Consider the following 21874-nt stretch of genomic DNA (forward strand, 5'->3'; position numbering starts at 1 on the left):
CAGCGTCCCCTGCTCCTGGGACCCCATGACCACAGGGACCCCCTGGACCCATTAGCCATCATGGTCCAGCTCTGGGACCTCCATGGTTCCCTCCAGGGTGATGTGTGCCGCCCCCACGCGCAGCACTCCCTCTCCCGTGTAATCCCCCCGGCAGCGCTCCATCTCCCCTGTAACCCCCCCCCCCCCCCCGGCAGCGCTCCATCTCCCCTGTAACCCCCCAGGCAGTGCTCCATCTCCCCTGGAACACCCCCGGCAGCACTCCATCTCCCGTGTAAGCCCCCAGCAGCCCTCCATCTCCCCTCTAATCCCCTCCTCCCCCAGCCCCGGCCCGGGCCCATTGTCCTCCTGGAGCCCCCCCGGCGCCGGCCCCGGCCCCGTTCCCGGCCCCGTCCCCTCCCCTCGGGCCCCGGCGAGGGGAGGAACCGGCCCGGCGGGGGCCGTGCCCAGCCTCGCCCCTGCGCCGCCCTGAGCGCCTCGCACCGGCACCGGCACCGGCTCCGCTCGCTCCCCGCGCCGGGGCCCGCGGCCGCCGCCGCCCCCTCCCTCCGCTCCGCTCCGCCCCGCCCGCCGGCGGCGCCGGGACCCGCCGCCCCGGCATGAAGGTGCTCCGGCACAAGATCGAGCTGCTGACAGGTACGGCCGGGCCCGGCCGCCCCCGCTCCCCCTCCCCGGGCGTGCTGGGGACGGGGGGGGGGGAGGGCGAGGCTGGGAGGAGAGGGGCGCTGGCGTGATGGGGTTGGGGTCGGGGCGGGGGGGGGAAGAGCCCTCAGCCCCTGCCTAGGAGATGGGGCTGCCCCCCCCCTGCCCCGCCGTTGCCTCTTCTCCTCCAGGGATGGGCTGCTGGGGGGAACGATGCTTTTTGGGGTGCGGGAGGTGATGCCTGAGGAGGTGCCAGGGCTGCAGCGGAGGAAGCCCAGCCTGATGGTGCTGGGGGGGGAGGGGGGGGGGGGGAGGCAGCCTCCTGGCACGGGGGTCCGTCAAGCAGACAGCCAGGGTCGCGGCGGGGGGGTGTGTGCCTGTGGGACTGCTGGAGCATCCCTTCAGCGCCTGCTCCTCCGCCAGCCTCCCCTGGGATTCTCCCCGCTGCCTGGGTGCACCGAGGATGGGACTGGGGCTGGGGAGGAGGTTGCTCTTAGCAACAGCCACTGGGAGACAGCCTGCACCCCAGCAGAGCCCCCCCGCTGCCGCCACCGCCCCCCGAACCCGGGATGCTCAACCCCTGCGTCAGTGGCACTGGTGGGTCTTGCGCTGTGGCCTGTGCGCTCCTGCGCTCCCCGGTTGGACCACACTGCTAGGCTGGTTTGTGGAGGCTACTGGGGTGCAGAGCTGTGCACCCCCATGGGGGCAGAGCAAGCTGTGGGTGTTTATCCTGCACTGGCAGGGCGGGAGGTGGCCCAGGCTGTGTCACACTGGGGTTTTCCTCCACCTCATCGCGGGTCCTTAGCGGTCCTGCTTGGGGGACGATGCTGTGGGCACACTTCCATGTCTCGGACTGGGCTGCAGGTTCCCTTCCTCCCTCTCCCTGCCTCGCTGGAGGTGGCCTTGGCTTCGCTGCCTGGCAGGGGCCAGCCCTTGCTCCTCCAGAATTGCTTCCCTGTCTGTCGCGCGCTGCTCAGCCCAGAGAGTCTGTGCTGACATCCCGTGGGTTCCACGTCTGTGCCAGGGCAGGACACAGGTGGTCAGTGAGGAGACTCCTGTGAGGCTGGTGGGTCGTCCGAGGGACCCCTGCCTTCTGACCAGGCACACTGCCCAGTGTTAAACCCTTTCCATAGCCTCATGGTGATGATGATGATAATGATAATAATAACAATAATAACGATAGTGTATTTCCTTGCCATTTGCTGGTTCTCCTCCAATAAGCCAAGACTGGACTGCAGATCCCTGGGGAATGTAAGCCAACGTGGCTGTTTCCATCCCTGTCTATATATGCAGTGCCAGGGCCCCGGCAGGGCAGAGCACTAGTCCCAAACAGAGCATTAATGTCGTGCTGGGTTTGGGACTGATACAGGATTAGGGAGGAGGCGTGTGCCAGCTGTGCCCAGGAAATGGTGGCACCGCAGTGGGAAGGCAGAGTGGGAGCAGAGATGGGTGCGCTTAGGGGGGCACCCTGGGGATGGGTGCTGTTGGGGACCGTTGGGGCAAGCTGGAGTGAAAAGGGCTCCTTGCCAGCCACATGCCCCGGTGTGCTATGGGAGCCAAATTGTTTTGGCTAGGAGACCTGGACCCATGGCTTCCTCACCAGCCCTCCGCAGTGACAGTAGCCCACCAGGCTGGGTGACACTACCCACAGCCCCACTGCTGTGCTGGCAGGAGCAGGGACGAGGGTACCTTTGGAGTGCCGTGGGAAGCAGAGCACCCACGGGAAGCTGGCAGCACGGCTGTGATCCTGCTCGCAGGCTGTTGTACCCATGGGACTCCCTGACATGCTGATCCCTCCTCCATTCCTGTGCTCAGCACCACTTTAGGTGACCATCCATCCTGCACTGAGGATGCTGATTGGCACAGGGCTCTGCCACGTCCCTTCTGAGCCAGCTTTCCCCCCCACCACACAAGCAAGGTCACAGGGCCTTTCCTCATTGCTCGGCCATCCTCCCTCCCATACTAGCTGGAGGCTTTAATTAATAAAGGCATTCACCATACACTAAGTGCTGTTCCCAGCCACCCTGGGGCTGCGGCCACACAGTGGGTTGGTGTGGTCAGCGTGGGACGCTCCTGCTCTCTTCCAGACCCAGCTACCGGTGAGGCTGATTTTCCTCCCATTTTTTAACCCTGGGATCATGCCCCGGGGGATCGCGGGGTTGCTCGGTTGGTGGCTCTGCAGGCTGCATCATCTCGGCTGTGCTGGTGGGCTGCAGGCGAGGACTATCCCCTTGTGGAAAGCCATTTCCCCAGCAGCAGCCCAGCCTGGAGCAGCATGCCCCAGACGTGTGCCTTTCCATGGGGCTGTCGGCACCTCTTCCCGCTGGAGTTTTGCGCGACACCTGGCGCAGCGGGACCCTCTGTGCAGGGGGTGACACGGAGACCCCCAGTGCTGGGTGCAGTGAGAGTGCCGGGAGGCTTCACGGTGGCGTTTCTCCCTCCAAACAGTTCTGGTTTGTTGGACGGCTCCCAAGGAGCAAAGCAAAGTGCGGTGTCTGCAGAAAGCAGCCAGGTGGCATAGCCTGCTTGGTCTTTGAATGGAAAACCCAGTTGGATGAGCAAAAGCCAGTTTTGGAGGGGAGTTTATGACCAGCTCCTGTACTCCTGGTGGCCTTGCTATGCTCTTGGAATTTCTTGGCCTTGCCACGTGGACAACCTGGGTTGACCCAGGTTTGAAGGTGGACAAAGTGGAGCAGGCTTGCCAAGGCTGTGAATGGACTGGGGGCCGTGCTTGCTGCTGTGCTAGTGTGGTCCCTTATCACCCCTGGTATCCCCAGGGAGATTGGAAAGAATGGGTAGCCAGTGGAAGGGATGTGGGACTGGTGCTGGTCCATTCAGAGCAGTGATATGCGGCAGCAACAACTCCTCCGAAGGCTTGGCCTTGGGGAAGGGGTGGAAACAGAGGCTGCGAAGGCGAACGTCTGAGGACTGGATCCTGCCTGAGCGCAAATAATCCCCTTGCACTGGGACCTGCCAGTTACCCACCTCATCTATATGCAGGGGAGCCTGGATTGTGCCGTGTCCTCCTTGTCTGTCACCTTCTGTGTGCAGCCAGCTGCTGGGGGCACAGGCATCCCCTTGCTGCCCTCTGCTTTCTAAGCTGGGCTCGTGCCTGTGGGTGTTTTTGGAGGTGCTGGCATTGGCGGGGGTATGAAATCCTGGTGCCCTGGTCAGCAGCATCCAGTCTCATACCTCTGCTGAATGGCAGCTCCATGGTGAAGTCTGTCCCTGCAAGCGCTGGGTCTGAGCTGCCAGCTGGCCAGCACCCGCTTCGCAGGCAAGGAGAAGAGTTTAGGAGTCAAGGCTTCACGTTTTATTTTATCCCATCATTGCAATACAAACTTCAGGCTGTCTCTCTGCTCCCCTGCTGCTCAGAGCATCCCTCTGCCTCCCAGCACGGCTGACAAACATCTCACCTCATTCTGGCTGTGCAGGGAGATCTTCCTCTCTCCCACCTGTATCTGTCTGCAGTCTAAACCCAGCCAAAACATTGGATTTTCTCTCTCTGACTGGTGCTGGAAGCTGGGGTGGGAATTGGGATGCTCTTGCCCTGGATTGAGTGCTTACAGGGGCGACTGGCATGGACAGACCAGGTTGTTCTCCCAGTTTGCTGAAGACCATGCCTTGGAGACAGGTCTGTCCTTAACTGGGAGAACCAGACCTGGGTGGGAGCTGGAAGCTGAGCTCCTCCAGGCACTGCCTGCCCCTTGCAGGCTTCCAGCTCCAGTGGAGGGGCTCGCTGCGGCCTCCAGACATGCTGAAGCACCAAGTCCCCGTGGTAGATGGGTGGAGTGATGATTTGGGTCCCGTCCCCATGAGGAGGGAGTGGGAGGCTCCAGAGGCCTCCAGGGGCGAAGGGAACCAAGTCAGGTCCCCGTGAGCACTGACCTCTCCCTTGCCCTGGGCAGGGCTGCTGCTGCAGGAGATGACCATGGCAGGGCTGCATGAGCTGCGCTTCACCGAGGAGAAGCCACTGCTGCGGGGCCAGGACGCCGAGCTGGTGAGTCCGGTGACTGCACTGGCTCCATCTCCTGCACGTGGGGTGCCAGGACGTGGGTGCTTAAGTGGGAGCTTGTGTGTGGGCGGTGTGTGTGCTGATATTGGGTGCATGTGTGTGCCCATGTGTTGAGCACTGGTTCTGGTTTGGTGTGATGACGTATGTGTGTGAAGATGTTGCACATACATGCTAATACACACTTGTGTGTGTGCACACGTACAGGTAGTGCATGCACATGTGTGCGGGTATTGTAGATGTGCGTGTATGTGTGGGCATCGTGTCCCCCTGCAGCCAGTGCTGCCCCAGGGAGTGGGTGCTTGTGGTGTCAGGGGACTTCATGAGTTGGGTGGGAGGAGGGCACCACAGGAGTGAGGGATGGCGGGCGGATGTCTCTGTCCCTAACGGCTCCTTCTCTCCCCAGGAGAACTCGGATGTCTTCCTCTCTGCTGTGGACACGGACTGGAAGGTAGGATCAGCCATGAGGGGTGCCCCCCACCTCTGGGTCCTACGTGGAACAGCAGCCTGCGGCTGGGGAATGCTGCAGGGCACTGAGCGGTCCCAGGGGTGCTGCTGTCCCCCCACTTCCATGGGGACGTAGTGCCTGGTCAGTGTCTGTGCATGGGGCTGCACGTCCATCGTGGTCCCCGGCAGGAGGGGACAGGGGACGGGGGGGTTGCTGCCAGGCATGCTCTATGTTGGTGCTCGGATGTGGCTGGCAGGCACTTGGCGATGGGCCCGGGACAAAACCTCCTTAAAGCAGGCGATTTCTTCTCAGGAAGGCCGAGCTGCTTTTCCAGCTCCTCTACCATTGCTATGGCAATGGTTTCCCAGGTGATGCCAGCTCCCTGCTTACATAAAGATGTTTGAAAGCCTCTTTCTTTTTTGGAGGGCTGGGGCATTGCCTCCCCGTACCACCCACCTCTCTTGGAGAGCAGGGCCCCTCTGCTGCCCGGGCTGGCGCCTGCCCACCTTGTGCCTGCGTTTTGCCTCTCTGGAGGAACCCCATGACATGGCCTTGGGGCTCGCAGGGGCTCAGGTCCTGCCTGGCTCCTGTGTTGGTCTTCATGGCTCTCACATCTCTGCCTGAGCTCATCCCACACCAGGTTCCCCCTGCAGAGACCAGGGTGCCAGTAGATGGGGAGGGAGGGTAGTGGGGCTGCCAGACCCCAGCTCGCTGCCTGTCCCTCTCCCAAAGCATCCCCCCCTCCCAGGGGACACCAGAGACCGACTTCAGGTTGTATGTTGCTGCTTTGCCAGTGGCTGGGACTGCCGTGAGTGTGGGCTTGGGTGGTGCTGGCTGAAACACCAGCAGTTGCAAGGATAAAATAAATCTGGATTTCATTCATCCTGGGAGAGGGGCAGGGGAGCCCAGGTCCCCATTTTGGCCGACCCAAGGCAGTGCCCAGGCTTTTGAGGCTGTCTCCATCACCTGTGTGGGTGGCAGGGTGCAGCCGGTCAGGGAGCAAGGACTTTTGTCGGGTTGCTGGGCAGCAGCTGCTGTGGTTCACAGGGTAGAATTCTGGTGGCCCTCGTGGAGGCCACAAAATTATTCAAAAATGGCAGTGGTGGAAAAGAAATGCCGCCCTTCCCAGCAGCTCCAAAGCTGGTGAGATGCTGGGGCAGGGAGAAGCAGGCTGTGCGGGTCTGGGCTGCTCCTTGCTCTGCTTGCTCAGGGTCCCTGTTGACCACTGGAGAAGAAACCAAACCTCCTGGTGCCACTGAAGTGAGGGCGAGAAGGGAGAGGAAGGCAAGGAAGAAGAGGGAGGTGGCAGTGACAGGCTCCCCAGAGCTCCCAGTAGTGCCACAAGCACCAGTATGGCTCTCACTCAGCTGTGCTGGGGCAGGGCTTGGTTGGCATGCAGGGGATGTTAAAGAGCAATGACTCTCCTAGGACAATCTTTGCATGCCAGTATTTCAGACATTGGCCCATGGTGACGCTGAACTGTGTCCCCAGTGGTGCCCAGGTGGAGCGGTTCCGGACGGCAAATGCCACAGCGATGCACCTGCATGCACTAGGTACCTAAAAAAATGAACTGGGCAAGGATCAAGGTGGCTTTTTCCAAGCCAGCCAGGCCCTGTGCCCTCTTGGTTCCCTTCCAAGAGTCTCAGGGTGGAGATGGGATGAGCTTCCCAGGCTGTGCTGGGGCAACCCCATCCTTCCCCGCCCCCCCAGCGCTTTGCAGGTTGGTTTCCTGCAAAGGCTGGGGGCTGCCTGCCCTTCCTCAGGGAGATCTTACCCAATTTTCTAGGCTCACCTTCTTGGGTAATTCAATCCAGCCCCCAGCTTCTCTTCACTGTCCCTCTGCTCCTCCCCAGGGCCAGTTGCTGCTCCCTTGCCAAGATGCTGTGGCCTGGCTGGGGGAGCAGGGATCCCCCACTGCTGCTGCCCACCGAAATAAAGCCCTTGGGGCTGCTGGCATAGGCCAAGGTGCAGGAGTGCAGGGGTGGCAGGTGCCTCTGCCCTGAGACCTGGGCGCCCTGGCCCTGCTGGAGGTCTGGGTCACCCGCCAGGTGGATGGGCTAGTAGCCAATAGGGTGGCGATGCCATCTGATGCCATTCAAGTGGAGCCAGCCTTGCTCAGCCCTCCCATCTCCCTGCTGCCCTTTTGCATTCACGTCTTACTTCACCTCAGCTTTTCCACCCCTCCTCCCCTCTATTTTGCCACCTTCTGTCTTTTTTTGCCTGCTCATGCCCCTCTGCATCTCTTGCCTTTTCCTGGAGGCTGTGGCTGCTTGTACTCTTTGGCTCCACAGGCAACAGGGCTGAGGAAAGCAAAAATGGCACCCAGATCCACAAACGGCCACCTGGGAGCAGGGCTGCCCTCTCACACATGGTCCTTCGTTAGCAGAGATGCATCTCTCTAGGCTTGAGTATGAGCTCCCTGCAGAACAAAGCAGTGCAGAGGAAAGCCTCTTTGGTGGAGGCAAGGTGGATGCCGTCCCTCTGCCTGCCTGTCTGTCTGTCCTTTCTCCCATGTCCAGAGCCCCTGGATGCCCAACCCTGACTTGTTTGCAGGACACTCCTTTCACTGGCTCCCCACCAGCTCTGGGTGATCATTTGTCCAGGTCAAGGAAAGGGCTCTCTGCAGGGAAAAGTCACTCGGCCCTCTTATTAGACGTCAGAGACTCCACAGGAACGAGCCTGCTGGGTGAAGCCAAGGACATGGGCCTTTGCCACATGGGGAAGCCTGTGCCTGTGCTGGTGACAGCAGCTGGACCGCCTCTGCCCATGGCTGCGGTGCGTGCCAGGGCATGGAGGAAGAAAGCTGTGGTGAGCTGCCGGGGTGGGGATGATGCAGAGGTGATGGCAGGCTCCAGCTGGCACGGAGCATCCCTGTGGTGGGCAGGGAGGCTGGAGGGTCCCTGCTGGATGCTGCCCTGGTCCAGCACTGCCACATGGCTCTCCAGCCCCTTTGGGCAGGCACTGGAGGGACCGCAGGACTCTCTTGCCATCCATGATTGCCCAGCTTTGTGTGCTGGAGCGGCTCAGGTGCCAGTTGTGCCGAGCTGGAGAGTGGTGCTGGGCTGGGCAGGGGTGGTCAGGGTGCAGGGGGAAGGCACCCAGAGCCTCCCAGCGGGGCTTTTGGGGCCTTGGCAGCACAAGGCCGTGTGTGGGTGCGAGCTGCAGGCAGATGGACTCACCCTCTCGTGAAGCCTCATTGGAATCAGGGCAGAAACCATCTGCCTGCACACATGGGAATACACATGCATGTGCGTGTGCATACCGCATGCGTCGGCCCAGGGACAGGATCCAACCCCTCGGCACTGCTGGGTTGTCTTTCCTCCTGCCTTATTTACTTGCCACCAGTGACATCCAGACTGGGGCTAAATCCTGCATATCCCCTGCATGCCAGCATCCCGCAGCAGGCGGGATGACCGTGCTACTGGTAAGGTAACACAGGTACCCAGGCAGTTTTCACATGTGTACATGCACGTGCCCCTTTGTGCACAAGGTTCTGTGTGTGTGCAGGTTGTTGTGCATCCATGGGCATGAGTGATGGCCATGGCATACATGCTAAGCACATGGGAGAAGGATGCAGCAGGTGTGCTCCTTATATGCACATTACCATGCACATACATGCACAGGAACATGTACCCATACAGACACAGAGGGGCCAACCCCATGTGGGTATGCGCAAGCATTTCGTGGGGTGCATGCGCTTCAGCATGGGTCATTGTATTTTTTTTCCCAAAGTTTGCATGCACAGAGGTGGGGGACATGGTTTTGCCTGGCCCCTGTGTGTCTGTGTTGGTACGTGTTCCCGTGCATGCATGTGCATGGTCACATGCGTGTGTGGAGCATGCCTGCTGCATCCTTCTCCTGTGTGTAGTGTGTACCCATGTCTGTTCCTGGGTGTGTGTGTGCTTTCTGGTGCATGTGTGTTGCTGCAGGGCCTTGGTCCGGGTGGCTGCAGGCTCAAGCATGATTCTGCATGTTTGCATGGGGCTGGAGTCACACGTGTGTGCATGATGGGTGCAGGGGAGCATTGCTGGGCTCTGTTGTGATGCTGTTGTGTGAGTTGCAAGGGGTGGGAGTGCAACCCTGTCCTGGCACCCCTGCCTGTCTTGGTTTGCCGAAGGAGGGAAGATGGAGCAGGTACTGCACAGTGCCAGACGTTTTTTCTTCATAAACAAGGGTGCTTGAGGCCAATTGGAGCATGAATAATTCCCGTGGCAGCCAATGGCTGAGTGCTGGCTTCATTGCAGCGCTTGCCCGCAATGGAGGCCAAACCTGCCGGGGCTGCGCGTCGCGTCGAGGGGGAAGGGAGAGGGAGGGCTTAGCGCAGGGCTGGGGCTTCGCTATAAATCGAGGTGAGGGGCTGAGCCAGCGCAGAGCTCTGCTTTGCCCCAGCCTGCTGCACTGCTGTGCCCCACGCCAGGACCCCGTGCTCGGCCCACCCTGCCTGCGCAGCCTCGTCCACCCGGTTCCTCACCATGCCTGAGTGCTGGGATGGGGTAGGTACCACCATTCCTGTGCTTGCTGCCCTCCCTTCCCAGGGAGTTTTGCCCCAGTACCTCCCCTGTTCACCCAGGCTAGAGCTTTGCACCCAGCAGGGCTTGGCGTGGGCCAGGCAGGCATTGCTGCCGGGAGGTACCTGCTGCTGGGGAGCTGTTCCTTCCCCAAGCCCCGCTGCCGCATCCCTGACATGCCGCAGATTTCGGGGACGCATTGTCCTTGAGCGTGTCCTCCCCGAGCCCAGCAGAGATGCTGTGCTGAGGCTGAGGATGAGTGAGCGCAGCTGCAGCAGCTGTGAGCTGTGCTGGGGCTGACTGCTGATGGGGGAGGAGGCATGCTGCCCCTTCCCCACCCCCAGAGTTGTAGAGGGAGAGGGTCTCTTGCTGTTTTGAAGCAATCCTTTGGATGCCTTCTGGCCTCTGCGCTGACGGCAATATCCGATGGCAACAGGCTAGTGTGGAGGGGGGTGAGCGAGGTGGGAGCACTGCAGTGGCGAGCGGGTAACCTGGACAGGGCTGGGGTCTCTCAGGCAGCTATGGGTGCTGTGACGCCTGCACCCCTCCTCGCTGGGGCCATGGGTTGTCATTGCCCCCCCCGCCCCCCCCCACCTTGCTGCCTGCATCCCCTGCATCCCTAGCCTCTCCTCCTCAGTGAGCATCCCTGCGGCAAAGGGCAGGGCTGTCGTACCCAGCGATGCTGCAGAGGCTGCACCACGAGCAGGGATGTGTCTGCCGTGTGTTTGGGGGGTGGTAGCAGTGCTGGGGAAGGAGCTGCCACCTTGGGCATGTGATTTTGGGGTGGGACTGGAGACTCAGCTGTTGGGCTGTGATGGGGACTGTGGGCATGGTGATGGCAAGGAGGCAGCCCTGTGCCCAGGATCAGACCATATGGATGCCTCCTGCTCTGTGACGTGGGGTCAGGCCCTTCCTCTGCCTCAGTTTCCCTATGCATTGTTGCAGGGCAATGTCCCTGCTCATCGCCTGCTGCCTGATACAACCCTGGGGAGTGGAAGGACAGCTGATGAGGGCTGGGGACAGCGTGCCCTTGGGGAGCCGAACATTGTCTCCACAGAGCCCTTGAGCTGCCCTCGGGCGCTGCATCCCCCCGGGGACAGTGGATCTCAGTGAGGGGAGGCACTGCAGTGAGGAGATCCTGTCCTCATGCAGTTCCTCCCACCTGAGGCCCGTGTCCTTCAGAGTCCTTGGCGGTGTGCAGCCCACGGGACCATCCTTGTACCCGCTCCCCTCCCTCTAGTCCATCCATGGGGCTGCCAGTACCCACACCGAGGACTGTGCTCGTTGGGCACCTTGCCAGCATCCCCTGCCCAGCCCTGCTCGGCGTGTGATGCTCCTGCACCCACCAGGTCCCAGCTTCGAGGTCACTGCCAGTGGGCTGGCTGGCAGGCGTGGGCATCTGGAGGGGATCCCTGGTCCCTAGGCAATGCCTGGGTCAGCACCTGGGCATGCAGCCTCAGTTTCCCTTGCTGGCTGGGGACGATGGCTGTGAAGGTGAGGCTGGAGCCCTACCAGCCAGGGAAACTGAGGCACAGGGCAGTATTGGTCTCTGTATGGGGGCACAGCCACTTCAGACCAAGGGATTTTAAAGTTACTTTAGCTGTCATTTTGGAATCAGGCTGCAGCATTTCCCAGGGTGGTGTCCAGGGTCTGACCTCTGCCTGTTTGTCCCAAGCACAGCGAATCCAGGCCAGCTAGGCCATGCTGTGATCCCCCCATGCTGTTGCCAAAAATCCCTCGGTCTCAGGCCCTCAGAGATCTCCTGTTCCATCCTGTGGTCCACCTGTCCTGTCCCTCAATCCTCCTCTCCCAAGTCCTCTTAGATCATCCCATCCCATCCCATCCCATCCCATCCCATCCCAAACCTTTATCCCTTGATACCATCCCATGATACACCTGTCCAATCCTAAATCCTGTTATCCTATTCCAAGTCCTTCCTTCTTTCCCTTCCCTTCCCTTCCCTTCCCTTCCCTTCCCTTCCCTTCCCTTCCCTTCCCTTCCCTTCCCTTCCCTTCCCCTTCCCCTTCCCCTTCCCCTTCCCCTTCCCCTTCCCCTTCCCCTTCCCCTTCCCCTTCCCCTTCCCTTCCCTTCCCTTCCCTTCCCCTTCCCTCTTTCCCTTCTCTTCCCAGGAAGTCAAGACAGTGGAGGCTGGGAGCATTTGTATGTGATTTGTCCTGCTTTCTGTCACCGCTGAGATGCCCAAAGCTGGGTTTTTTTCCATGATGGCTGCTCCTCCTTCCCTTGTGCTCCCATGACACCCAGCCACCTGGGGAAGCAGTGGTGAGGGGTGGGATGACAGGGCAGGAGAGGATGTCTTGGGGCAAGCAGGTGTCACCCCGTTTCTCCTGTTCCCCCAGGAACATGACATTGAGACCCCCTACGGGCTGCTGCACGTGGTCATCCGGGGCTCACCGAAGGGAAATCGCCCGGCCATCCTGACATACCACGATGTGGGCCTCAACCGTGAGTGCTGGTCCCAGGGCCATGGGGCGCAGGGGCAGGCGGGAGCAAGCCTGGGGCTGCACATGGTGCCAGGGTGTCGGCCGAAGCCCCTGGCTCAGTTTATGTGCCTCTTCCCATGGAGGGTCCCCGGGCTGCATTGGGTCTCCCCAGGCATCTGAAAGCACCAGGAGGGTTTGGATGCTCAGCCGAACCCAAAGCCTGGGCCAGGCACAGCCAGGAGTTCTTGCCCACCCCGGTTCTGGCTGTCCACCCAGCCACGCCAGGCAGGGATGGGACGCAGGGGATGCTGGGTCAGTCCCCACCGCCTGTTGGTATTCAGAGCATGGACCTGGCTGGCAGCAGGGCATGGAGGGGGCCGAAGGTGACAGGGAATAGCAGGGAAGAAGGGACCCTGAGGGGCAGGGAAAGAGGGATGCTGAGCCGGGGCTCTGGATTGGGGATGGTGTGCTCTCTGTTAGCCTGCAGCCTTGGACCTGCACCCCAGACCTCTTCCCTGGGCTGTGCCCCCCGGGTAAGCCAGGATGCCCAGTGCCCTGTGAGCAGGGAGAATCATCTCCCCTTCCACTGGCGGCTGAGGCTGAGTCACTGGCATGCTACGTGAACTGCCTCTCCATCACAGCAGCACTCTTGTGTCCAGGGATGCATCATGTTGGTTGCAATGGACCTTACAACCTGCCTCACCCCATGTTTTGGGAGGGATGGCCCAGCACTGATGCCATGGGTGGCAGCATCCTCCAAGCCCCGGCAATGGCTATATCCTGCTGCAATGGTGGTGGCCCGTCCACAGCAGCGCTGAGGCTGTTTCTTTGACTGTTTCCAAGCGGGAGATTTGCAGTCGTTTCTCAAATCCCATGTTTGCTTGAGCCCTTTCTGGGAATTTTAGATAGGGCCGATAACACTCCGGGCTGCTAATCCCACTGCCTGCTGGGTGGTCCTGCAGCTCCGGGCTTTGCATCCCCCAGCCCCATCCCTCCAAGAAGACAAGCCATCCCTCCAAGTTGGCTCACCCCAACTTCTCATCCTCCTGGCTGTGTCCATCCATCCCCATGCCTCCCAACACCAGTAGGGATGCAGACCTTGCTAACAGTGGCTGTGGTCTCTGCTGTAGGGACAAGGAGCCTAGAGGGAAAGGGATAGGAGGGCTTTGATGGCATGTCACCTCCCGGCTGAAGGGCAGTGGGAGGGCAGGCAACCTCTCTCCATGCTCCCCTGGCCCACCAGGCCCCTGTGCTGGGGTGTTTGGTCTCTGATCCCTGCCTGCCCTTTGACAGACAAGCTTTGCTTCAACACCTTCTTCAACTACGAGGACATGCAGGAGATCACAAAGCACTTTGTGGTGTGCCATGTGGACGCGCCGGGCCAGCAGGCAGGAGCCTCGCAGTTCCCTCAGGGGTAGGTGCCAGCTTTGGGGGCTTGCTCTGCCTGCCGGGATGTCAGCTCCCTGCCCACTGGGTTGTCACTGCTTGGGCAGTAATGCCCTGCCTGTGGGTCTCTCTGAACTGTATCAAAGCCTGTGGCAGCTGACTGGCCCAGGGTGGTCAATGGGGTGGTTTGCAGGTGGGTGGCATTTCCCTGCCCACTTTCGGCAGCCCAGCTGCCCTGTCCCAGCCTTCCCACTCTGCGCGGGTCCCATAACCGCTGTCCTGTGCCTCCCTGTGCCACAGGTACCAGTACCCATCAATGGACCAGCTGGCTGCCATGTTACCCAGTGTGGTGCAGCATTTCGGGTGAGTCAGCCTCTCCTCCTTGGCTGCTGGCTGAGGGTGCTGGGCAGGGAGATGGGCAGGAGGCAAGGGTTTGGGGCTGGGGGAATTGTCCCTGTAGGCTGGCACCCTGCATGTCTTCTTGTGCCCCAAACTGTGGGTGGAGCAGTGCCCCAGGCAACACATGCTGGCATCCACTGTCCCTCCATATGCACCTCTCTGCTTTCCAGGTTCAAGTACGTGATCGGGATCGGTGTTGGGGCAGGAGCCTACGTGCTGGCCAAGTTTGCGGTGAGCCTGGGGCTGAAATGGGCTGGCCCTGAGTTGACTGTACCTGCTGTCAGCCTGGGGCATGGGGAAGAGTAGGAGCTGACGCCCCTTGGCAGGCTGTGCTGCTGTGAAGGTTCCTGGAGGGCCGGGGGGCCAGGATGGCAGTGCCTTGGCCATGGTAGCCAGGCAGTCTTGCCACAGGTCTCCCATTGCTCCCAGGACAGGGCCATGTCAACCCTGTGCAATGCCTGTGCAGTGGCCAGTGGTGCTGGTGGGGGGCTGCCCCTCAGTCTCCCGTTCCTGCTGAGCATCACCCCTCTTGCTCACTGCAGCTCATCTTCCCCGACCTGGTCGAAGGACTGGTCCTCATGAACATTGACCCCAATGGCAAAGGCTGGATTGACTGGGCAGCTGCCAAGGTGAGCAGGGCCCCGACCCCCCGTCCCATCCCTGGCAGCTCCCTGGGGCATGAGCCAGCCACGGCGGAGCTGTAACTCCCTTGTGCTCCCTCCACAGCTCTCTGGCCTCACCAGCACGCTGCCGGACACTGTCCTGTCCCACCTGTTCAGCCAGGTAAGGGCTGTGCATCCTGCCGGCCCCCTGCCACCAGCCCCCTACCCAGCATCCCAGCCAGCTCACCCGGGCTGTGCCCTGCCCTGCCTGCCGGGTGCCAGAGTGCCACTGGAGCTGCCCCATGCCCAGGGATGGAATTAGCCAAGCCCTGCCTGCATCCCTCCTGCCTGACCCGGGGATTAGCCTTGATGAGTGTGCGACTCATGCCCGCGTCCTGCCTGGGTGTGCTGCTTGCAGCACCTCTGTGCCCAGCTGCATTGCCCAGCACCCTCCTCCTCTGCCCCCCTTGCTGGCACAGCTGGGGGAGCGGGGTGTCTCCACGGCACCCAGCAGTGCCTGCCCTGATCTCCATCTCGTGCTGGCACAGGAAGAGTTGGTGAACAACACAGAACTGGTGCAGAGTTACCGGCAGCAGATCGGCAGTGTGGTGAACCAGTTCAACCTCCAGCTCTTCCTCAACATGTACAACAGGTGAGCACCCCGTGTGGCCCTGCCAACAGGCTGCCCCCCTGTCTGCGCCAGGGTGAGGGGCTGCAGTGCTGGTGGGTGGCCCTGAGGGCACCATGGGAACCCTGACCCCTTTTGGGTGCTGCCATCACCCTCCGGTGCAGGCAGGCAGCAGTGCAAAGGTGGCCACCAGTGCTGGCCAGGGATGTAGAAGTGGTGGCACCTGTGCCGGAGCCTTACCATGTCCCAGAGCCCATGGCTGTGGGTGCACGTCCCCTGGTCTCCTCCTGCACGGGGTGCTGGCACAGGCCTGGGGAAGGGGGCAGAGATGCTGTCCCATGTGTACAGGGGGTTGGGAGCATTGCTACTCCGCATCCTGTGGTGCAGGGTCTGCTTGGGTCATATCAGAGATGGCCATGAGGTCCTCCATCCACAGGGTGCCAGGACAGTGGGGCTGGGTGCTGCTTTCCAGAGCTGGCAGTGCCCCAGCTCTTGTGCTATGGCATTGGTGGCAGCATCTGCCCATGGCCTCACACTGGCCCTCTTTTTCCTTCATCAGCCGCAGGGACCTGGACATCAACCGGCCTGGGACTGTGCCCAATGCCAAGACGCTGCGGTAAGAGTCGCACTGGCATGGCATAGGGGGGGTCCCAGGGCCACGGAGTCCACTCAGGCCAAGCCCTGACTGTGCTCCTTCCTCCTCTCACTTCCAGCTGCCCCGTGATGCTGGTGGTCGGAGACAATGCGCCTGCTGAAGAGGGGGTGGTGAGTGATGGGGTAGTGCCTGCGGGGTGGCATACAGACAGTGCCCACGTGTGGGTGTGCTCGTGCTCACTGCCTGCTCAGACTCACGTGAGGTCCTGTGTGCAGGAGTGTGCTGATGTGCAAACCTACCTGCTCATGTGAGCATGTGTGCATATGCATCTGTGCATGGTTGCCACACCTGGAAAACCTGCCTTTCCTCATATTCCCAGACATGCTCACAACATGCATGCTCTGATGTGTCAACACACCCCCTGCTTGGCCATATGCACCCAAACAGCTGCTAGCACATGCATGTGCTTGCACACATCCACATGGTTGTCCACACTTGCACAATCAGCCTCAGGTACTGTGCAGGTGGCCACATTTGTACATAATGTGTAACTGCATGCACACACCCCCCCCCCCACCTCCAGCACATGTACCTCTGTGCATATGCACATGAGCACACTTGTGTGCTTGTACACGTGTGTGACACACAGGATGCCTCACCAGCCGCTCTCCCCTGTCTTTCCAGCCCCCATCCTTGCCCAGACACTGCCTGGCAGGAGGAAGGTCCCCTCTGTCCCATGGCAAGGGATGGTGGTTCTGCAGGCTCAGGGCTTGCCTAGCACCCTATCTCCGCCTGGCTGGGGTGGGATGTGCCAGCTGGGGTGCCATGGGCCAGTGGCAGTACCCGTGGGCAACTTCTGCCAGGCTCAGGGCACCCCAGGGTGCTAATATCATCCCTCTCACCTGCAGGTGGAGTGTAACTCCAAGTTGGATCCCACCAACACCACCTTCCTGAAGGTAGGCGGGTGGCAGGGGGCAGCTGGGCGGTCCCTCCTGCCCATGAAGTGCCCCATTGCCCTCTGCCCCAGGGTTGCAGGGTGTCCCCATCTCCCCGTTTGAGGCCTGTCCTGGCCACGGGGCTGGGGACAGGTGGGGAGAGCAGTGTGGCCCCAGCAGTGGCATCCCGCGAGCAGGTACCAGGGGACAGGGTGGGCAGCAAAGGCACCCTCCCATACTAAGCAGGACCTTCTCTCCACAGATGGCTGACTCCGGTGGGCTGCCCCAGGTCACACAGGTGAGCCCTCACAATTTCCCCAGTTAACTGGGTACACTGGGCCCTGAGACATGCACGGGTGCTGTCCCTGGCTAGCAGGGGATGGGCTGAGGTGGGCATAGGGGTCTTTGGCAGGGGCTGCCAGAGGCAACTCAGGGCTAAGTGGGGATCTCGGCCCTGGTGCTGCCTCAACTCAGCGTGCTCTCTCCCCGCAGCCCGGCAAGCTGACCGAAGCCTTCAAGTATTTCCTGCAAGGCATGGGCTACAGTGAGTGCCAGGGCTGGGCAGGGGGCTGGCACATGCCTGTGTGTGCACATGTGTGTGTGCCTGTGTGTGCGTGTGCTGACCCTGCCACAGGAGAGAAGCCTGGCACCCCTGCGTGCCCATCCTGATCGAAAACTGCACGTGCGTCTGTGGCATTGTACGTGGAGGTGCACAAGATGTCTATCTGTGCATTCGTAGGGGTGCGAGATGTGCAGGCTCTGTGTGCCCACAGATGTGTGTACAAAGGCTCTGTGTGTACATACGTGTGTGGACAGGATCTCTGTGCATGCACGCACACTTACATGTCTGTGGGCATGCACAAGCAGGGGCTGTGTGTGCACACAGACGTGCAGAGTCCATGTGCACAAGTCTGCGTGCATATGTGTGTGCATAGGTCCATGGGCACGTGTGTGTGTATGCGTGTCTGTGCAGGTCTGTGTGCGTACCTGTGTGTGCACACATGTGAAGGTCCACGTACACACGTGTGTGTTTGCAGGTCCACGTGCACGTGTGTCTGTGTGTGTGCAGGTCTGTGTGCACACGTGCAGTTCCGTGTGCATGCACACGTGGGGCCGGGCAGGGGCTCCTGGCCCCGCAGAGCGGCCGGCACGGCTGACGCTCTCTTTCTGCCCTCCCCGCCCTTCTCCCGCTCCACCCCTGCCAGTCGCCCACCTGAAGGACCGGAGGCTGAGTGGAAGCACAGGTACCGCTCAGTGCTGCTCGGCCCGTGCCTGCTGCTGCATGGTGCCCGCCTGGCCTGTGCCCTCGAGCTGCCTGGGCACCTTTGGGAGCAGCCTGGGTGCGGGGCCAGCCTTCCCCAGCCAGGTGCCCTCTGCCCTGCTCCACTTTGCCTGAGATGGCACCCTGAGCCGGGTCTGGGGGCTGAGAAAGGGCATTCAGAGAAGTCCTCCCCGATGCAGGCACAGTCTCGGCAGTGTGCCCACTGTGCTCTCCTCCAGCCAGCCAGGAGCTGTGCCTGCTGGGCATCCTGGCTGGAGGAAGGTGTCACCTTCCTTGCACACGCTGGGGAGCCAGGAGAGCTCCCATCCCAGCTCACTTCTCTGCAGTGTGACGGCCAGGGGTCCCCACTGCCTTGTGCTCAGTGGTCACATGCCTGGGAGATGTGCCCGGCACATGTGCCAGGGCACCCTATCCCTGCCCTGCTGTCCCGTGCCAGCCTGGAGCTGCTCATGTTGTCACAGCACCGCATGCTGCAAGCTTGTGCCTGGGGTCATTCGCATCGGGGAGTGGGACCGGCGGCTTTGCTTGTGTGAGGCAATGTCAGCTCAGGTCCTTCTGGCTTTTGGGGGGAGTTGAGCACCCTGGCCATCTCTCTGTACCTGTGCAGTGCCATCTGCCAGCATGACCCGCCTGGCACGCTCCCGCACGGCCTCCCTCACCAGCGCCAGCTCAGTGGATGGCACCCGCCCGCGTGCCTGCACCCACTCGGAGAGCACCGAGACCATGGGGCAGATCAACCACACCATGGAGGTATCGTGCTGAGGTCCACACCCGCTGCCGACGTCTCCTCCAGAGCCATCTCCCATCCGTCAGCATCCCGCCAGCACCCACCTGCCCCGTGGACATCCTCTACCAGGGCCCTCACTCCTTTGGGATCGATTTGTCTTCTTTGCTGTTGGCCTCATCCCTTTGTCTGGTACCGGAGAAGGAGAGGGGCTTCACTTCACTGCCTCCTGGCTCCTGCTCCTGGCTTTGTCCAGCAGTCACACATGGTTCTGCATTGGTCCTCACCCTCCCTAGCACTGGCTTGGCCCTGGCTTGGGAGGGTGGGTGGCAGGGGGACAGGGCCAGGATGAAGGAGCAGGACGGGGTGGTGAGATAGGGATGGGATGGTGTGATGGGGCAGGACAGCAGGCTGTGGGCAGAACAGCAGGATGTGGAGAGGACGCAGAAGGTAGATTGGTCCCCCAAGGTCAACCGACGGCTGGCCAAGCCAGAAGGAATTCAGGAACAGGGAGTGGTGCCCACTGGGAGGTCACTGGGCCCTTCCCTGGGGATGCAGCTTCCATTTCTCCCTGCTGGCCCTCCCTGGGGAGAGCTAGCATGGGATCCCCCAGCACACCCAGGACCTGGTGTCCCAGAGCCAGCTGAGCATTGTGAGAAATTGCACCCCAAACTGTCCTCTCGCCCTGGTCATGTACCCTGAGGGCTGCCCCGGGGCAGGGGTAGAGGGCTCAGCCCTGCTCCAGAAGCCATCAGGGCAGGAGGGTGGCATGGGCGTCCCGCTGCCTCTGCCCACGCCCTCGCCCGTGGTGGCACTTCCTTGGTCCCTTGTTGCAAGAAGGACAATCACCACCTGCCACCAGAAATGCACCGGAGGGGGAAGGGGGGCTGTGTGCCCTGGCTTGCTCTGTCCCTGCCACACCGGCAGTTCCACTCACAGCTCGTGGGCTGAGGCTGCCAGGGCTCAGAGGCCACTGGCTTTGGGGATATCACATGGCAAATCCCCACCTCCAGTTTCGCCACAGCCCGTGGGTCTCGCTGCAGTGGAGCCATTAGCAATAAGATGAGACGCTCCTCCCCTGCAATGCTGGGGAGCCCTCAGCACTCTCTGCCCTGCAGGGTGCATCACTGCAAGGTGCTGGCAGTGTGGGATGACCCATGGAATGTGGGGAGCACCCCAGCGTCCGGTTCTGCCCACAGGCTGGCTTTGCCCACAGAGCTGGCCAGACCCACCATGACCCCCCCGAATCCACTCCCTCCCCAGCATCTTGCCTGCGCACTGAGGGGGGTGTCTCTCAAGGGCTTGGCTCCCCGAGCCGCAGGGTCCCATCCAGCCACCAGCTACAGGTGGATCCAGCCTCTCGCGCTCGGCATGGACAGCCGCGTCATCGCGTAACCCCACCGTCGGCCACCCAGCCTCTGCTGCTGTCCCTGGCCCGCCCCCCCAGCAGCAGAGCCCGGCTCCTCCTGCACCTGGGGTGAGGGACCCCCTGGCTCTGGCGATGGGTGCTCAGGTCTTTGCGGGTGGTCTGTGGGGAACCCGAGCAGGGACCTGTAAGGGACCCACTGGGTGCCACCATCTGGACGAGCAGAACCAGCCCACTAGGAGCAGGTCCCACCCAGCACCCCAAAAGCACTTGCCCCCCAGACCCCGTGCCCGCTGCCCAGCAAGGGGCACAGGTGTCCCAGGGCTACCAGTGAGTGTATGAGGGCTTTTGGCCCTGAGACCTGTGCCCCACCCAGCCCCTCCCACATTGAATGGCCACCCCAAAACAACAGTGTCCCCATTTGTCCCCCACTTTGTTCTGCCGTGTGCTTCCTTCTCAGTGTGACTCTGAAAGCTATGTAGCTCCTTTTTACTGTAGATACCGCTGCGATCTCTTGTTTTCTCAGCGTGTCCTTCCAGATGATATATATATAAATACCTATACATAATATATAAAAGGGTTTGTCCGGTCCCTGACCTTTTTGGGTTCATTCCCTGTTGTATTCTCATCCAAGCGGTGCTGTGTGGTTCCGCTGGAGGTGGTCTGGCCGTGCTCGCCTTTGGTTCCTCACCTTGGTTTTGTTGGTTGGTTTACTTTTCCCTGGTGGTTTGTTCTTTTGATTTTTGTTGGTTTTCCTTTCTTCCCGGTCACAGTGGAATTTAATGCATTTTTCAGTCTGAGCGCAAACTGGTTTCGTTACGGCGGCATCAAGGCTGCAGCACTCACGAGACGGCAATACGTAAACCGGATTTAACTAACTTGTTGCTGTAGAGAGGATTTACTGTGTTGGAAAAAACCCCAACAAACTAATAAAGATGTTAAGAACCTGCTGTGCTCTTTTTAACATGCTGCAGGGAAACGGGTCTGAGCCCATCGTGGGCCTGCCTGCAGAGATCTGGCAGGCAGGGAGAACAAGAGGGACACCTTGGCCACCAACCCCACCAGGGACTGTACTGCTGGGAGAGGGGGACCAGAGAGGAGCCCAGGACCCCAGGGTGCATGTGGATGGGAGCTGTGGGGTGCTTTGGCTTTGGGGCAGCCATAAGCAGAGTGCCCCATATCTTGGGAGTTGATGGAGACTGGAAAGATGCCAGTTGTGGCCCAGTGAGGTTGGATCCAAGGGGTGTCCACTGAGGGAGGAAAGACCTGTGGCTGCACAACTCTGGGGATCATCAGGGTCCTCAGGAGATCCAGCCTCTCTGTCCTCTTCCAGGATTGCAGGCTCCCTGTTTGTCTCCCTATCAAGGTCTGAATGTCATGGGCCACAGCCCTTTCTAAGTGCATGAAGCCATCTCTCTGGGAAGGATCCCCTCCCTGCATCCTAGCCTCATCCCTGCTCCAGTGTGTCAGTGTGTGCCTTGTACTGGTCCCAGTCCCTGAAGAGGGTTCCAGAGCCAGGGCATGGAGGGAGAGTGACTCTGTAGTCCACACACATGGTTGCCTGGGGTGTGTGGAGAAGAGCCCGGACACGTGGGGATGGAGTGCAAACCACCAAGACTGAGCTGAGATGTGGGCAGGCAGCCTGGGAGCCTTTCTTGGCTGGTTCAGCTGGAGGGTTCTGCTGGTTTCCCTGCCTTTGGTTCTTCCTCTGTCCTGCTCCAGCCTTGAGGCTCCTCTCTTGCTGGCCCCTTTCTCCTTCTGCTTTGGTTTTGGGGGCCTTCCTCCTTTCTCTTTCCAGCATTGGGGTCTCCCTCCTCTGATCTTGGGATCTTCTCTGGCAGGGACATCTATTTGGGCCCCACTCTCTGCTGCCCCAAACCCCCACCCCCTGCCTGGGTGAGCCTCATCT

The 21874-nt window shown here is 61.0% G+C and overlaps 1 protein-coding gene across 5 annotated transcripts; it reads left to right on the plus strand.

Annotated features, from left to right (window-relative positions):
* The first annotated feature begins 470 nt into the window (after positions 1–470).
* On the plus strand, positions 471–20914 carry NDRG4 (NDRG family member 4). Of its 5 annotated transcripts, none has more exons than XM_049805825.1 (17): positions 471–633; positions 4548–4639; positions 5058–5102; positions 11965–12070; positions 13342–13462; positions 13735–13797; positions 14004–14064; positions 14376–14462; positions 14560–14616; positions 14984–15087; positions 15623–15679; positions 15777–15828; positions 16567–16614; positions 16856–16891; positions 17086–17137; positions 17799–17837; positions 18483–20914. In XM_049805825.1, the coding sequence occupies exons 1-17, from the start codon at positions 597–599 to the stop codon at positions 18635–18637; spliced, it is 1212 nt and encodes a 403-aa protein (XP_049661782.1). In that variant the 5' UTR covers positions 471–596; the 3' UTR covers positions 18638–20914. The 5 variants fall into 5 exon arrangements, with proteins under 5 accessions (XP_049661782.1, XP_049661783.1, XP_049661786.1 ...); XM_049805829.1 differs by lacking the exon at positions 471–633 and adding an exon at positions 2631–2738; XM_049805826.1 differs by lacking the exon at positions 17799–17837 and having other exon boundaries at positions 472–633.
* Positions 20915–21874: the final 960 nt, after the last annotated feature.

The sequence above is a fragment of the Accipiter gentilis genome, chromosome 7 (assembly GCF_929443795.1).
Source record: "Accipiter gentilis chromosome 7, bAccGen1.1, whole genome shotgun sequence".
Taxonomy (NCBI): domain Eukaryota; kingdom Metazoa; phylum Chordata; class Aves; order Accipitriformes; family Accipitridae; genus Astur; species Astur gentilis.